The 19176-nt window shown below is 36.1% G+C and overlaps 1 protein-coding gene across 1 annotated transcript in view; it reads left to right on the forward strand.

The window, feature by feature from the left end:
• Positions 1 to 17235, forward strand: part of ND-39 (NADH:ubiquinone oxidoreductase subunit 39) — a 64974-nt gene extending 47739 nt beyond the window's left edge. The window contains exons 3-7 of the mRNA XM_089088863.1: positions 3330 to 3623; positions 5048 to 5181; positions 13565 to 13726; positions 15056 to 15239; positions 17005 to 17235. Coding sequence (XP_088944989.1) covers positions 3330 to 3623; positions 5048 to 5181; positions 13565 to 13726; positions 15056 to 15239; positions 17005 to 17184 — 954 coding nt within the window. The 3' untranslated portion in view covers positions 17185 to 17235. The remainder of the gene's footprint in view (positions 1 to 3329; positions 3624 to 5047; positions 5182 to 13564; positions 13727 to 15055; positions 15240 to 17004) is intronic.
• Positions 17236 to 19176: the final 1941 nt, after the last annotated feature.

Genomic DNA, 19176 nt, shown 5'->3' on the forward strand with positions numbered 1-19176 from the left:
AACAGTTGGTCTCTTTCTGCTGTTTTAAAAATGCTGTGCACTTAAATTGGCAGTGATCAATAATTTTGCTGGTCAACTTACATAATCTGTAGGATGGAGAGGAGGAACGAATATCCGTGGAGTTGAGGATTTAGAACTAAAATGCTAGGAATTTCCTATGGCACCTTTGAGAATGGGTCTTGGAGGGAAAGCTAGACAATTTTGGAGGAGTTTCTCAGTATAGTCGTCTCCAAAGCTGCTCTAGTAAGTAAGGTTTCTCTACAGGATGGCCCCTACTTCGATGATCATACTTGAGTGCATCTTTTGTAAATCCATTGGTTTGGTGACTGCCAAAGGTATCTGCATGACTTGAAATGTGTTGCAGATATCTTTTGAACCCAGGAGAAGTTCGTCTGTTGTAAAGTATGCTAAGCATAAATAGACGTATTTTGGAGACCAAAAGCTAGAAGTTCAAAACTAGATTCTGGATCAGAATAGATAATAAGCTTTTGGGTGCTTGGGCCAGATGGTTGGCCTTTGTAATGTAATCACGACCATATTTATAACATTACTTTTTGCAAGCATTATACTTAACGCTACCATAAAGTCTTTCTCTGACAACTATGCGCAGGGAGGGAAAACAAGCCCTAGAAGTGATCCTTTTATCTATTTTTTTCCATGGACAAAAATAGGAAAGGGGTCCTTATTTAGTGGAGTCTAAAGTTGGGCAAACTTATTCTTTGCATATTGGAGGGTTTTAAGTTCTTTTGTGATGGGGACAAGCTGTGTATGAATTTGGGAAGGTGCCAAGCCCTAGTTGGGTAGGTGGGAGAAACAGAAAGAGTAGGAACTGGAAAATTCATTCGGATATTTGTGACTTTGCAAGCCAACCTTCTGAAAGTGGACAGGTCCTTTAGCAATACATGTAATCAATATGAATCGTTGCATTCTATATCTGCGAAATGTCTATCATCAGGAAAGCTCTTCTCTTTTTAACTGCAGTAAGCCCAGTGTCATTCAATAAAAGATTAGTTTAAGTCGATTTCCGAGGACCAATAAAAAATGTACTAGAAAAAAATAAACTAATAAAATCGAAAAGTTTCATCACAACATGTACTGGGAAATGAAAAATAATTTCTTTCTACTAGAAGAAACTTAACTTAACTAGCTACTAGTTAAACAAGTTGTAATAGAGTATTTATTAATTGCAAAACACAAAGTTTTTCTGATGAAAGTAAAGAGCAAAAGTGGAACTTAAAACAAACAAAATTATTGCTTTGCAGTTTAAGCAACATGTATCTACAATATTGGTTCAAATAAACCGACTCGTAATATTTCCCTAAATTCGTAAAATTCTAAAAAATAAAGCTTTATTGAAAATTGATCCTACTTAAAGTTTTGAGAGAGTTAAAATTGCATTCTAAAATTTTCTGACTTCCTGGCCGGCGAAAGACTGTTAATAGCCTGTGTGTCGATTTTGTGTTTTCGACAAAGTGCTAGTTTGTCAAAATTTTACTGTTTTAGAGAAATATTAGGAATGTGTTTATTTGAACCAGTAATGCAGATATAAGTTGAATTTGATACGAAGCAATAATTTTGTTTGTTTCAAGTTTAATTTTGGCTCTTCACTTCCATCAGAAAAACCTTGTATCAACTTTCTCGAGTAGAATAGCTGGGGAGCACGAAAAAGGTACCATATAATTCTAGATGGTTGAATATAGAATCCCTGCTTTTAATATACCTCTTGTACAATTGCTTGAAAAAATTCCAGGTGGGATCTCTTTAGTTTCATTATCTTGAAACAAAAGTCTTGTTTTTGATTTCTCTGTCATACTAGAGTACTGCCCATTGGATTAGCAGCTTCGCTTCCCTTCACCTTGACCCAAGTTGAGCAGATGGAGGTAAGTTGTGTCAGAAAGAGAGTCCGCGCCCTCCTTCCTCCACTCCTCTGCCTACCACGTAGTTTCTCTCTTTAGTTTCATTATCTTGAAACAAAAGTCTTGTTTTTAATTTCTCTGTCACACTAGAGTACTGCCCAATTGGATTAGCAGCTTCGCTTCCTTTCATCTTTGCCCAAGTTGGGCAGATGGAGGTAGGTTGTGTCAAAAAGAAAGTCCGTACCCTCCTCCCTCCACTCCTCTGCCTACCACGCAGTTTCTTAATTAATATATTTTTAGTAATTGGATTTTTTATCTCAATAGAAATTTTTTTTTTAAACACTAGGAAATGAAAAATAACTTTTATAATTGACCTATACATTCTAATATTTAAATACATTATCGATCAGAAGAAAATAGATTATGAAATTATTCTTTTACTGAAAATATGGAGTAATGTACCGTTATAATTCAAAGGGGCTCACAAGATGGCGTCAGGATCGCGTCAGGCCCATAGATAACCAAAAATCATACAAAGATTATCAGTCGATATGAAGTGAAATACTCTCCCTAATTTTTGTAAACAGATTATTAAAAAATCCATGCAGACAACTGCGTCTGATTGTAAATTTCTACTGTATATTCAGGCTTTGCTTAAAGTTCTGATTGCAATTATTGAGCAGAAAACTAATCAGTTGTATAAATGTTTCCACAATCACTCTTAATAAAGCGATTTCAGGTACAAATCAGACGGATAATAATTAAAAAAAAAAAAAAACAGCTTCAAAAAAATTATTTCCAACAAAGTAAGTGAAAGTCTAAAAATTGAAAGAAATTACTATTACTATCAATAAATAAATGCAACCAATAACAGATTAAATTAAATAATCAAGTTAAATTTGAATGATTAGAAAACACTGCCAGGTAGAGTAGGCCTTTCACCCACCCAAACTTTCTAATAGCTAGAATGTCATTTGTACTTTGATTACTGCTTTAATTTGATGAGATTATTCAATTAATTTCTGTTTAGTTAAGGTTTCAGTTGTTGTTTTTTTTATATACTAATGTCCGTTTGTTTGAAGCTTAACTTATTATATGACTATTTCCGCTTGTATTAGGTTTTAATATTTGTTCTGCTTTTCTTTGAATTCCTTTTTGGAAAACTATTATTAAATTAACGCAAGTAAGACTTTTTTCTATATTAGTCCTTTTACGAGTTCGCTTGGGATTAACTCGAGCCATTTACAGTAAGCTCGTTAGTGTAGGCTATGTGCACTCAATGGCGTGAATCATAATGGTCTTTAACATAACTGTCTGGCCCAATTTTTATACAGATGATCTTTTGATATGCATATTCTAACAAAACTATTCAGTATTTGGGACTCTATTCTTCTTCTATAAAATCTTCTAAACTTCCCCCGTTGTTTGGTTTTTGGGGACCTATGACTCATTGGCGTTTTTTTCTTTTCTAAGGTAATTATACCAAATCGAGGTGATGAGTATGATGTGCTCAGGCTTAAGATGGTTGGAGATTTGGGCCAAGTCCTTTTTGTTCCTTACTACCTGAGAGATGATGAATCCTTAAGAAAGGCGATGAAGTATTCAACTGCAGTTGTCAACTTAGTTGGTCGTGACTGGGAAACGAAAAATTTCAAATTTGATGATGTTAATATAGATGGTGCTGCTCGTATCGCTCGAATCGCAAAGGAGATGGATGTTTTAAAACTGATCCACGTTTCCTCAATGAACGCAACTGAGGAACCTGAGGTATATATTTATTTTCTATATTAATGCATGTTGCCCGCTTTAGTTCAACAAACGTTGTGTCGTACCCGATGTTTCTTAAAAAAGATTCCTCCTTGCTCGGTCTTTTCAGATAAAAAAAGAAGAAGAAAAAAGGAAACGGATTCCTTTTAACGCAGTGCAGAATAAAAAATAGTGACAATAGCACATATCTTCTGCTAATAATGATCAGACTATCTTCCTATGGCGCCTACATGGTGTAGGCGAAATCCATTTATCGTACCAACGACTTAAGCGACAAAAGAGATGCAAATCTTGGGGAAAACGTTTAAGAAGATTTGTCAATCTTACTTTCACCACTTTAAGCTTCTATTGCCTATAGAAGGTGCTTACTTTTGTATATTACTGCAAGCGTGATCCTTCCTTTTTAGTTGTTAGGCTTATATAAAAAATCTTAGGTCAGAAATGGATGTAAAATTAAGAATATAGCGAAACAAGAATGTGAAGATTGTGTAAATAGAACAAGATTTCCAATGAATAGTAAAGCAAAAATTGAAAGTAAAGAAAACCAGCCGGATAAAAAAAAAACCTTCCTTAAGACTGCCTTGAAGATTTTCGGAAAAAAGATACGACATTTTTATCGATATGTTTTCACATGTTGGGAAGACAAATAAAAATATGGGATTTGAATCTTAATCTTGAAACGAAGAGGGGTTCACAAAACTGCTAATGATGCAGCAACATTTACAGCCTGGGATTATTGATAGGAGACAATCCCTCTCTAATACTGGTAATTCATGCTCTAATACTCCTAAATTTGATTAATAGATTTAGAATTGCTGACAAATATATATTACGCTATTTTTCCGAATAATTTTATAATCCATATACAGCTCTCCGTATGACAAAAATATTTCATGTAATAGTCTGTGTGATTCTTTTGTGCACGTAAAAAAAATTGCGTTTGTTTTATAATTTTAGTTCAAAAATGATCATTCTACTTTTTTTCTGTTTATATGACATATCAAATTAAAGTTATTTCTGAGGAAAGTAGAGATCTGACCACTTTTGTGTTATCTCTTTATCAAGCTTGACCTACCCTGTCAACATTGCAGCACAGTATTTCAATGCATATTTGATGATTGTAGTCAAAACATCCAGAAATTATTTCTCTATCTACTAAAGCTAAGTATTGATTATGGCAAGCCCGGTAATTGAGTTATCCTTAATTACTTTCAAAGTATATGTTAGACATATGCTCAGTAAAAATGAAACCGGTTTTTGGCTAATACGTATATTGGGAGAGTTTTTCTTTTTGAGATCAGAAGGTAAACGTTGTAGTGTGCTGAACTATTTGCAAGAAAATTGCTCATTTAAAGCGTAGTATGTGCATTTTGGCCGTATTAACCCATTTTGTTTATAGTTTTTTCTTTAATGTATTTTTTTAGGGCCATATTTTAAAGAATGGCTCTAAAATTTTGGCTACAAAATGGGCTGGTGAGCTCGCAGTTCGGGAAGAATTTCCAGATGCCACTATCTTCCGACCGAGTGATGTTTTTGGCTCTGAAGATCGTTTCATTAGGTTTGTATTAGATCATATCCCTTCTTGTATAAATAGTCTAGAAAAATCACCAGATGAGATAAAGATTGTTGACATAGGAAGTAACGTTGGATATCGTATATCCATTGCTTCGCTATTGAATGTGTCTTTAGTCGCATCTTGAAACGTAAGAGAATATAAATGAAACGTCTTAGCGTAAGAAAGAGAAAATAAGTGTGAGACGAAAAGAAAAACTTGACAAAATCCGAATATCGGAAGAGCCTGATTTTTCCACATTTTTAGTGTAGAAAGTTAATTTCAGCAAATATTTTTCATCACAGTCTTTTCGGTTCTCGACGTCTAAGACTCCAAGAAACATAAATCGTACTTTGAAATGAATACAATGCTTATTCCAATCTAGTTAACTATAACTAAAATTTTCACCTAAACGAACGCAAGCAAGAATCATTCTATGCAAGCAAGAATCATTTTCACTGTGCAAATGAAACTGCTAATACAACTAGCCTTTGTCTTTGACGTTGCGAATTCACCCAAAGTATGAATAGTCCGCGACTCAGTCTTAAAATTATTCAAGAACAGAATGACAACATAACTGGAAACACTGAAATGCTTGAGAATGCCATTCTTGCGATTTGTGCGCAATATATTGCGCCAGTTTATCGCATGAACGTAAAAAATTGTGATTTCAGCCCATGAACGAAAAATAGTGTATGTGTATCAAGTAGACAACACACTATCGAGACGACGATAGCTCGACATGACACGAACTGAATAATTGTCGTAATATGTGTAATTGATCGTTATTACGACATTTGCTTCATGGAGGCAATGCATGATACATCGTGAAAATAGCGATAGCTCAATAAAACAGACGCTAAATGGGCAAAGCTGAACTAAGAAGCATAAGTCCTTTTATGGTAGATTACATATCGCTCTGAATATTGTGACAGGTTTTCGACAAGTGACAGAATTGCCATAAGCTACCCTCTTTTGCAAAGAGATCAATTTAGATATTTTCCGGCTATTGCTCGAATGACTTCCTCGAATTTTTTTTCTGAAGTAACTTACGAATTAAATTACGTAACGAACTTCTACATTCGTATATTTTTATTACGTATATTAAGGTATACGATTTTACGCTTAACCAGCGTTAAATCGAAGAGGTTTTCTGGAATTGTGCGTTAAGTTCAAATTTTGTTCCGATTCTTTAAGAATGACACCTTAATCACAAAGCCTGTTATTTAGAATAAATAGCTCTGAGTCCTACTGAGTCATATTCTTAGTAGGGGGCCTCCCCCAGGCCACTCAGCGCGTCCCCAGGTGGCGGATAGGGGAACGTCCTACAGATATGTAGGATACCTTCATAGGAGGTGCGGACCTAGGGGGGACCTAGTTTCTGGGGGTCCATAATTGAAACTGGGACACCCTAGCCCAGGGTCATAAAATACAGGTGTAGGAGGAGGAAGGCCCCTAAGATTTACACCGTATAGAGCCCACCGGCCTGTGGACACCTCCCGGCGGTTACAAACCTTCCCCCAGCAATGGGTCAAATTGCTCGCTGCTGCAGAACACTGAACGGGAGGATCCCTTTCTAGAGGGACAACTGTGAAGGTAGATGATCCAGAACCATGGACAATGGCCTCTGCTAAGGATAGAGAGGAATGGCATACTGCTATCCTGACAAAAATGCCACGAGACTCCTTCTCTTTTATATGAAATGGCAAAAAGTAGAATAAGAACCTGTACTACCGCGTCCGGGGCAACCGACGGTCTGATATCTAGAGTTATAAATAGTAGAAATGATAATATTATTGATGATAATAACGATGATGATGATAATGATAATGTTTTATTTACCGCGTCTGGGGCAACCGACGATTATTTAACCAATTTGACGACTCTCCAGTCAGAGAAGACACCAATATTTACCCCAAAGACATCACTTTCACTTGGAACGTTAAACATACGAACACTTGCTAAACTGGGAAAAAAAGAATTAATTTTAAATGAAATCGACCGCTACCATTGGGATATTATTGGATTATCAGAGACCCATCTTCCTCTAAATGGAATAGAAACCATAAACGGGAACACCCTCATCACCTCAGGACAAAGCGACAGTGTTCACCGTCAAGGTGTTGGCTTTCTACTCTCAAAACGTGCTAAAAAATCTCTACTTACCATAAATCCACTCTCAGAGCGTATCATTACCGCCCGTTTTAAGGTTCCATCGCTAACATTTCCATCAAGTTTATGTCCCCGGCTCTTCCCGGAGTGACCAAGATGCAGAAGACTTCTACGCCCAGCTCCGACACACCATAGACCAGGGGCCCAAGAAGGATGTTCTGTTCGTCATTGGAGACTTTAAGGCTATCGTCGGACAATCAAATGTAGGTTTTGAAGACGGAATGGGAAAGTTCGGACATGGGAGACAAAACCTTAGGGGGGAAATGCTCATAGATTTCTGTCGTGATAACGAGCTTTTCATTACCAACACAATGTTTCGACATAGAGAACGCAGAAAGGTTACATGGAGATCCCCAGACGGCCGAACCTCAAATATGATTGACCTCATACTGGTCCGCAAGCGTTGGAAGTCGTCAGTGCTGAATACAGTATCTTTGGCCGGTGGTGATTTTGACTCAGACCATGTTCTAGTCATGTCAGAACTCCGTATGCGCCTCCGAAAACCCCAACCACCCAAGAAAAGCAACCCAAAATACCGTGTCGATTTCCTAAAAAAACGAATAAAGAAACAAATATAAAACTGCTCTCTCGAATAAGCTGTCAAGCATCCAGCTCTCGGGAATCCCAACCATTGAGGAAGTCGACCGTCTGGTGGATGAAAGCGCCTCAATCATCAGAGAAACGGCTAATGAAATCTTAGGAGTACAGTCCCACTCGGATAAACCATGGATCACACCCGAAATCATCGATATCTGTGCTGAAAAACGTATTCAAGCCAACAAACAAGACCGACAAAGCCAGGGTGAATACAAGAGGTTGAAACATCTAGTAGAGAAAAAAAATACGGCGGGCTCTGCGCCAGTACGTCAACGACAAGTGCCATGAATGCGAAAACGCTTTCAAAAAAATGACAGCCATTACATGTACAAAAAAGTACGGGAACTGTCGAAAATGAAACCCACGGCAGCAACAACCCTGTTAGATAAGCATTGACAACTTATCACTGATTCTGAGGAGAGGCGGGAACGCTGGAAGGAACACTTTTGCCAGAAACTGAACCCCACAATAACCCCTGAACCATCTATCCTACTGTCCTTTTAACTACCGGAGTACCCAGTAGATCCAAGTCCACCACCATTACGAGAAGAGGTAGTTGCTGCTATACAATCCCTGAAAACAAATAAAGCTCCAGGCCCAGATGGCATACAGTCAGAGCTAATTAAGTCGGGCCCAGAAGAACTGGTAGACATCTATCATAAAGTCACGGTAGGCATCTGGGAAACAGGCCACTTCCCCAGATCTTGGGCGAAAGCCATGATTGTCCCCCTTTACAAAAAGGGTGAAAAAGGTGACTGTAATAACTACAGACCAATTAGCATGACAAGCGAACCGGCCAAGATCCTCACGAAAATCCTACTTGACCGACTAAAATCCCTGACAGACCTCACTTTAGAGGAATATCAGACCGGCTTCCGAAGAGATCGGTCTACTATAGATCATGTATTTTCCACCTGGCAACTGATGGAGAAAAACATAGAAATTGCGAAGGAATTGCTCTTACTTTTTATTGACTTTAAACAGGGCTTCGATTTAATATGGCGCATTGGGCTTTGGTACATAATTCTGCTTTATGGAGTCCCCAAAAGCATGGTAACGTTGATCAGAGATATGTATTTGACGTTCTGTAGCCAGGTTCAGACAGAAAAGTTCCAGACGTCAGCAGGTGTTCTTCAGGGTTGCCTCCTATCCCCTAATCTGTTTCTAAATGCAGCTTTATCACTTGCTAAAACCACAGACTGTGCATCCATTGGAGGGAAACTTGTCGACAAATTAGCGTACGCAGACGACATCGTGAAAATTAACAGTCATGAACATCTCCTCCAAACAGAAACAAACGAGATAGTGTCAGCAACCGAAGCTCTTGGGATGGTTGTCAACACAACAAAAACGAAAGTCATGCGGGTATCCAGAGACTCTGCACCCAGAGCCATACAGCTAACCATAAAAGGAGAGGAAATTGGAAATGCAGAATCTTTTCTCTACCTTGGCATTCTTTTAACCTCTAACAACGATTGCTCAAAATCGATTAGGTGTAGACTGGGGCTTGCAACCAGCAGCTTCAAGAGCCTATCATCAATTTGGATGATAGGATGATATCAAAATCATTGAATGTCCGGCTCTTAAACTCTCTCACAATCCCCACTGTTATGTATGCAAGTGAAACATGGTCAATTAAAGCTGATGACGAAAGGTGAATCTCCGCATTTGAAACTAAATATCTCCGTCGTATAGCAGGGATCACCAACATCGACCGAGTATCCAATGAAGACGTCTGCACACTCCTCCACTGCGCACACACTATCTTGGGCCAAATCACAAGTCAAAAACTCCACTGGCCCGGTCAAATCCAACAAATGCGATCAAATCAACTTTCCAAAGTAACATTTGAAGGGTACAGGTACATGGCACACAACCTTGTGGCCGACATGGCAAGAGATGGTATGACAACTTCAATGACCAGAACCTCACCCAACTTCTGCGTCTTGCACCAGATAGAACCCAATACCATCGCCATATCCAACGACTAGTGAGAAGAAAAGAAGCCCCAATACAGCCACAAAGGCCGGATGGGAGATAAGTCAAGTAAATCAAGCTCTGATGAAAGTACAAAAAAAAAACTTTAGCGCAAAGAGCGAGGTAATGAGTAGGGGGTGAACCCAATCATATACGTATTAATTTCTGTTCGTTTTAAATTTTTATTTAATTTCTGGTCGTTTTTTTTAAATAATTTGAAATGCAGAATCTTTTCTCTACCTTGGCATTCTTTTAACCACTAACAACGATTGCTCAAAATCGATTAGGTGTAGACTGGGCCTTGCAACCAGCAGCTTCAAGAGCCTATCATCAATTTGGATTGAATGTCCGGCTCTTAAACTCTCTCATAATCCCCATTGTTATGTATGCAAGTGAAACATGGTCAGTTAAAGCTGATGACGAAAGCCAAAAAGGCCAGCCACAAAATCCACAAATCCAGCCACAAAGGCCGGATGGGAGATAAGTCAAGTAAATCAAGCTCTGATGAAAGTACAAAAAAAAACTTTAGCATAAAGATCGAGGTAATGAGTAGGGGGTGAACCCAGTCATATACGTATTAATTTCTGTTGGTTTTAAATTTTTATTTAATTTCTGGTCGTTTTTTTTAAATAATTGGAAATGCAGAATCTTTTCTCTACCTTGGCATTCTTTTAACCTCTAACAACGATTGCTCAAAATTGATTAGGTGTAGACTGGGCCTTGCAACCAGCAGCTTCAAGAGCCTATCATCAATTTGGATTGAAGGTCCGGCTCTTTAACTCTCTCATAATCCCCATTGCTATGTATGCAAGTGAAACATGGTCAATCAAAGCTGATGACGAAAGGCGAATCTCCGCATTTGAAACAAAATGTCTCCGTCGCATAGCAGGGATCACCTACATCGACCGAGTATCCGATGAAGACCTCCGTAAACTCCTCCACTGCTCATACACTATCATGGACCGAATTAGAAGTCAGCAACTCCGCTGGCTTGGTCATATCCAACGAATGTCATCAAATCAACTCCCCAAAATCACGTTTGAAGGACGTGTACATGGCACACGACCTCGTGGCCGACCTCGCAAGAGATGGTACGACAACTTCAATGGCCAGAACCTCACCCAACTCCTGCGTCTTGCACCAGATAGAACCGAATACCCTCGCCATATCCAACGACTAGTGAGAAGAGAAGAAGCCCCAATACAGCCACAAAGGCCGGATGGGAGATAAGTCAAGTAAATCAAGCTCTGATGAAAGTACAAAAAAAAACTTTAGCGTAAAGAGCGAGGTAATGAGTAGGGGGTGAACCCAAACATATACGTATTAATTTCTGTTCGTTTTAAATTTTTATTTAATTTCTGATCTTGTTTTTTAAATAATGCTGGGAAATCTGGTGCCCCCTTCATAGAAATGTCCCTTCCCCCATGAAAACTTCCTCCATGGAAAAATCCTTCCACGTAACATCAGACCCACCTGTCCCCCCCCCCCCCAACTGCCAAAAAAATCCCCCCTGAAAACTTCTGTATACTTCCCAATAACCAATACTATATATGTAAACATTTGGCAAAGTTCATAACTTGCAGACCTTCCCCCGGGGACTGTGGGGGATTAAGTCATCCTCACAGACATAGTTATTGTATTTTTCGACTATGTTAAACAAAATGGCTATCTCAAAATTTTTATCGGATGACTTTGGGAAAAAATGAGCGTGGGAGGGGGCCTAGTTGCCCTCCATTTTTTTTGGTCTCTTAAAAGGGGCACTAGAACTTTTAATTTCCGTTCGAATTACCCCTCCCGTGATATTCTACGACCACTGGTTCGATACGATAACCCTTGGAAAAAAAAAAAAATAAATAAATAAACACGCATCCGTGATCTTCTTCTGGCAAAAATTACAAAATTCCACATTTTTTTCAGATAGGAGCTTGAAACTTCTATAGTAGGATTCTCTGATACGCTGAATCAAGACTAAACTTGACGAAACTTATATATTTGAAATCAGCATAAAAATCTGATTCTATTCTATATGATTAATAAAATCTGATGTGTCTATTGGTATCAAAATTCCGTTTTTTAGAGTTTTAGTTACTATTGAGCCGGGTCTCCCTACTTACAGTTCGTTACCACGAACTGTTTGATTAGTGTAGATGAATGCTTACATTTGAACCACTTCTTGGTACAAAATATTGATGAAGGACAAAAATAGCACGACTCTAACTGCTGTTAGCAAGGTTTTGTGTCATTTTGATGCATTTGACATCTATCCAAACATTGGCATTGCCTTAAGATTGGTTCTAGGTGTGCCTGCCACAAACTGCACAGGAGAAAGATCCTTCTCCACCCTTTGTTGGGTGAAGAGTTACGCAATCAGCCACAACAGATTGACATCATTATCCCTCCTCATTATTGAGGGAAGGCTGACGCTAGAGATACCGTACAACGATATCAGGCACACATCCGCACGAACGAAAGCAAGGAGGAAGGTACTATCAATTAGTTTTGAAGATAAATAGGCGCACATGTATTTATATGTTGCTATCTACCAATGGATTAAACTTATTTCCAATACCTTGTTTGTTTATTTAATTTAGTTAATACCCCCAACGTACAGATATTTGGTTCTCAAATTATTATTAGAAGTGATCTTATTTTGCGATAAAATGAAAATTGTCGTCATAAAGACTATTTTCTTAAGAAAAATTGACCCTCCCTCCAATGGTATGAATACGGAGCGGCAAAAACGTTTGGGCCTAGAAGCGTACAAGCTTTAAATCCGGCCCTAGTTGTGTCTGTCGCACGACAGCTAGATGCAATTTGGGGACATTCACATCTGATATTCTCTAGTTTAAGGCGGATCCATATCTCCAACTTTTTTTTTAACCTATTCATTCTTTGGTGAACGGATAGTCTTCTAAAACGGACAATGACAGAAACACATGATCTAAGAATATCAAAGGAAAATATCTTCGTTGCCGTGTGCATAGCTCACTCGTAATAATTTTGGCAAAATTTGGGAAACAAGATTTGTGTATGTAGTTGTTCCATCCTGACCAAATGGTGCAAATGAAGAATAATTTAATATTTTGCAAAATATTGTCGCCAAAAGTCATGTCTGCTTTTTGTAAACGCATTGTGTCATAGTATTCTTCTTTTTCTTTTGTATATATTGAAGTATGTATGAGAACAAAAATGTTACATTTTATTTGTTTAATATTCAAAAGCCACAGAAAGAGTGCTTGGGTTTTTTTTTCTGACAATTTAACACTTTTCGACATACGAAGGGAAGCCATAAAATCATAGTTTTTTTTCAGTGAATCATATTCATAGCACCGCCACTGTAAAATCTATAAGGTAAAATTTCCAAAAACCCTTGCAGCCCCGTACTCTGCACCCGTTTTCTTTGCTGACATTTAAAATCAGTCTAGGCGTCGGAAATTATTGGAATCGTTCTTTTTTTCCGGATTTTTCCATCTGTTTTTCTTTGTATAACCGTTCATAATAAATTTCTCCATTGATCCCTCAATTTGTGTACGGAGCGTGAATTGTATACTAGATGAAAATCACACCTGTCGAAGTTATGATTCTCTTCCCTCATTTGTTTATTTTGATTGTCAATTGATTGTGATAGTTTATCATTTTGCAGACATTATGCATCAAATTTTCGGCGTCAATTCAAGGCTATACCGCTCTGGAAAAAGGGTGAATATACAGTTAAGCAGCCTGTTTATGTTAGTGACTTGGCTCAAGGAATAGTCAATGCAATCAGAGATCCAGATTTTGCTGGGAAAATTATTCAAGCTGTTGGGTAAGTTTATTCTAAGAAACTTACATTTATCTTATTCATCTTCAAACTATGGACTTGTGTTTTTTATGCAAAATTAAATGTTTTTGCGACATGCAGCGAAAGGTTTTGACAAGTGATATGTTTTTCCTCTCTATTTTGTGTTTTCGTACTTAGGGCTTGTAAGTACCTGCTTTAAATGTCTACAACAAATTTAATTTTATGGGTTTGGCAAAATCAGTCTTTGGCATTTTTGTCTTGAGGAACCAGTCTGCAAGCAAGCATATACTATGATTATTGCTAACAACTAACAATCAAAATATGAATTTTATGATTTTCCCCTAAATATTAATCTAAATATTATTGTACTTTTATTTTGACCTGGTGGTAACCATGTTTGTCATGTATGTAAACTTGGAACATTTCTTTAGAGAAGAGTAATGTTTAATGCTGTCCATACGAAGACTAGGGGGGATTTCATTAATTGCATTTTGTGTCCTAATTTGGAATATTGGAAGAGTTGTATGTTGTTTGGTTGGTTAGCTGAAGATGTGCTTTTTTACGTTGAAAGGACATTGTGTTAAAAAAAAACAGTAAATTGTCCTATGTTGGTGTTGTTAAAAATAAATATGCACATTGGAGTTGCAAACTTTTTATTAGTAATCATTTTTGAAGAATTAAGTGAAATACATATCCAAAACAAAATTTACAAAAAGTAGTACATAATGTATTTTTTGTTCAACAGAGTTGAATAAAGAAATGCTAAAAATTACTCATTGTGCCAATTTATAAGAAGGCAATTAGAGGAAGGGGCAATACTTGACCTACATTTCGAAGATTGCTGAAATGATTGTTCAGACCAATTAGCAATCAAAGGCGTCGGTTAGGTGCATTCATACACATCTTTTATGTTTCCTATTCAAGGTGATGGATGCATCAGAGTCTGATGTTTAATGCTATTGGTTGATTTTCTCAGAATGTTTGACTTTGTTGCATTAAACATGTAGTGAAACGGGAAAAGAATTGTTGAATTACATAATAAGTCAAATCTTCAGCGATATATGTATTTAATATATCTATATTTAATAGTTATCTTATATCAAAATAAACCCTGATTCGATATCCTCTGCTTTGCTTATACGATTAGTGTATTCTAATTTTTTATGCAATCAATTACGTTTTTTCTCTATTTAACTGACCTTTTTAAGATTTAGTACCAATACTGACAAAAGTTTGCTGATATTCTATTTTCTTTATTTAAATCCGCATCAAGAACGGCGCCAAATGGATTAAAGCTGAGGTCTGTGTTCTTCGTTTTTTTAGATTTTTGTTTTCAATCAAATTAAATTTTAGGCCGAAACGTTACTTGCTATCTGATCTTGTGGACTGGTTCTTTCGTGTGATGAGAAGAGATGAAAAATGGGGATACCTTCGTTATGATATGCGCTTTGATCCACTCTTTATGGCAAGAGTCTCGCTTTTTGAAAAACTTCCAGGAACTCCCATGGGATCATTGACTTGGGACAAATTGGAAAGGGTTTGTTCTTTTTTTTTTTTTTTTGTCTTTTTTTTATAATGACGATCACACTGCCTTTCCAACATGAAAACAAGTTTCTGGTTGAACTTCGCTGAAGTAATGATTCTGGGACTGATTTAATTTTTAATTTCAAAGATTGTATTTTATTGGAATTCTTATTTTATTTATATAAGTATTTTGGTGAGGACAGCTCTTTGATGTAGAGCCGAAATATTCATATAAAATTTGAACAAATGTCACTGTATTGGAAATTCCTTATTATTTTACCTGTTATTTGTTTTCTTTTATATATATATATATATATATATATATATATATATATATATATATATATATATATATATATATATATATATATATATACAAATATAACTTGTTCTGTCATATTTTGATACTAAAATTTATGTTGTTAAAATTCATTTAGTAAAATTCTTAATACTAAAATTTTGTATTCATCTTTGAATGAGTTTAAAAATGTTACCATACCGTTTAAAAACATTTGATACAGTATGTTAGTGCTCAAAAATGTTTTCTTTCTTTTTTTCTTTTTTTTTCAAGCCCTCCTTTCTCATACGTATCTTAGGAGTCTGATATGTGTTTACTAGTCTTTCCTGCTATTCCTGTTGCAACTCAGTACAGCATAAGAAATTGAAAATGGATAATGCAACTTGCCTCATGTGCGATATTTTGAACAGCTCTTTGTTTAGTGATAGTATAATTAGTCCCAGCGGAAATGTCATTAACGAAGCTATTTTTAAGATAGATTTCCTTGCTTTTTTTCAGTTAAAACATAAATCAGCTTTAACAGTTTCTCATTGCAAGATCAACAACAGAAAAAGCTGAATTTCAATAATTTCTTGTACCAAGGTGATGGTGTTAATGCTCTGAGCCCTGTGTCAATCAAACAGTTCGTGGCAGCGAACTGTAAGTAAGGAGTGACGTTGCTCAATAGTAACCGAACCTCTAAATACAGAGTTTTGATAACAATACATTAAAAGAATCGAATTTTTATGCTCATTCCAAATATTTTAAAGTTTGACTTTTTGCCCCAATTCTTTGAGAACGACTCCTGAAACACATGGGCCGTTTAATTAGAATAAGAAGATTTTTTTTACAAGTTCTAAAATACTTTAGCGTGAAGAACGAGGCATTGAGGAGAGTGCAACCCCCTTATTTACGGAATAATTACGTTTCTAGTTTTAATTTTAAAGTTTGCTCCTTACTTTCAGTTGAAAAAAGCTTGTTTTTATTATTTAATATTGAGTAGTGTTGAAGATTCAGTGTTTGAATATTTGAAAATGTTTCAACGACATTTTGCATAAAGCGCTCTCGTGCTTCAAGTGTTCTTTAAAAAAAAAACTATTTTTCTTAACAATAAAAAGCGATTAGGACAATTGCATACGAGAAATATTTATAAGAATTTCAAAGACTAAAGCAAGTCAAATGAAGATAAAAAAAAATTAACTTATTATCTCCAAATGTACTAAAACTAAAATTTCTTTTTCTTTTTAACAGGAAACAAAAATTTGTACAACTAAAAATGGAAGTGTGTGGAATGATCTAGAAGCCCTCTGTGAATTTCTGTCAAATATCAAGACCGCCCCACACCTTCAATTCTAGTCTTAAAATTTTAACTTTTCCTGATAGCGAGAAACAATTGTAAGTTTTTGTTTGGAGATTTTTATTGTTAACTTTATTGTTTTATTTTTCTATGTATATCTTCGTTTAAAAAAATATTTTCACTAAATATGTTTTCTTCTTTTAGGATTGCGTGTCAGACGTAATAGACCGAGAGCTACCAACTTTAGAAGATTTGGGCGTACAGTTAACAGCTATCGAGAATATAGCCCCTTGGATTCTTAAACCGTACCGATTGAACTTGTACTACGACGAAGAATTGGGTGAATTTGAAAGACCCGATCCACCACCAGTATTCTCGGGATAGAACATTTTGTTGTTTGATTTTAATCTATTAAACAATCTTATTTGAGTATAATTCTGTCTGTGTTGTTCATTTTAATTTATTCTTCAAAATGGTAAGTTTCATTCTATCTGTTAGGCTTCCGAACAAAATAATATAGAAAATATGAAAAATGTGAATCTTCAGTACCGTAACATGGTTTGGGTTTAATAGGAACTAAAAAATACCATTGTGGCTAGCAGTGCAGTGTCACCCAGCTCAACTAGAAAAGTCAGATTTGAATTTACTAAAATTTATATCTAGCTAAAAATCAAGTAAAAGTAGAAAAATAAAAATAAGTAAATTTAAAAAGGCAAAACTAAAAAGAGGTAAGAATGAAATATAATATCTCTTGTTCGCTTTTGGCAGAAGTGAGTCTTTTTCGTCTGTGGCCCAGTGCTAAACAAAACTAAAAAAAAAGAGATAGAAAAATAGAAAAAATAATATTGTCTCTTATTTTGTGTAATTAACTTTCGCTTTCCTGGGTAACGCTGGATGATTCATTTTTGTTTATGTATAATTTTTTTTTTAAGACAAATTTACGTTTGTTCTCATTAGTCTTTCATTCTCCGCTGTGAACTTTTGTACTTTCTTCATCACCTTTTCGTTAAGTTTGATTTTTTTTTTTTTTTTCGACTGCAATTGACTCTGTTTCCTTTTTTGGATTCCAGAAGAAATGCGCTATATAGCTAACAATTTCCTTATTACCACAAAACTTGATCTTTTGTGTCCAGCGGTGCAGTGATACTTGACTGTTTATCAAGAAGTACATGCGCAATTACTCGTTTTGAAGTATATTCAGAAATTTATCTGTCTTCTGTCTTGTTTGACAGCTGAGGTGATATTGCACAGGACTTGGTTGAATTGGTAGTTACTCATTCATGACTAGCTTGTAGACTTGAAGACAGCAGCACCTTTTTTGGAAAGAATGCAGATTCAAGGAGAATTGACCATTGTTGCGAAATTAGAACAAGTCTTTTTTAATACTTGTGTTGACCTTTTATGCTTCCTCTGGTGATAGAATGTCTATCACCATCTAGAGTTTTTTTTTTTTTATTCTGTACAGTCACTTCGCTTATACTCAGTGGCAGACCAAAAAGGTAATTTGCCGATGTTTTTACCCAGCCATGTTGGTCCAGCCCAAAAAAAAGGTTTACTTGCTGGGGAGGGGGGAGGGTAAGAGATGCTAAAAAATTACGCGAGAAAAAGTGTCATCAGTGTTACTTCACATCGTAAAACCTTAATGAAACATAGCCTGGAAATATCATGTTTTTTTTACCAGGCCTATTTTCAAAGCAAAAACTAAACTTTGATTGTATTGCTTTAATTTAATAACAAATCTATTAACATTTTCTCATTAAAAGAGAAGGTTCAGCAATCAAAATGTTCATACTAATGAAAGCTTTGTAAAGAGTCTTTTTAACTTGGGTGATTGCTCTTTCCATTGGGAACAGCATTTAAATGTTGAGTTGATGGAGAATACACTAAAAGATAACAAAACTGTTTTGTTTTAGGGGAAGTTAAGCAAAATTTTGTACCTGAGCTGAATTAAATACAAGACTAGCCAAAGGGACGGTCGGAGGACACGTATAGAAAGGAAAAAACCGTACCGTATACTTGTTTGTGTGGATCGGAAAAATAAAATTTGGCCCCCTTCACCCATAAACAAAAAATTATAAATCCCCTCCCAGAAAAAACTTAAATCTTCAACTCTGCTGCCCATTCGTGAGAAAAAAGTGTGTACTACACCCCCCCCTCCTTCTGAACTTTTTTTTTTTTTTTTTTTTTTTTTTTTTTTTTTTTTTTTTACTAGCCCGATTCATTTTTCTAAGGAATCTTGCCTTAGAAAAAATAAAAATAATTTAATTTTTTTCTAAATTATTGACTTGGCAGTCGTAATGGTATTAGACACTTCGTCCAAACGAACTAATCTGAATTTTGAAAAAAAAATGAACTGCCATATAAAAGGATAGTCAA

The sequence above is a fragment of the Artemia sp. Qi Xiang Cuo genome, chromosome 5 (genome assembly GCF_049724085.1).
Source record: "Artemia sp. Qi Xiang Cuo chromosome 5, ASM4972408v1, whole genome shotgun sequence".
Lineage (NCBI taxonomy): Eukaryota > Metazoa > Arthropoda > Branchiopoda > Anostraca > Artemiidae > Artemia > Artemia sp. Qi Xiang Cuo.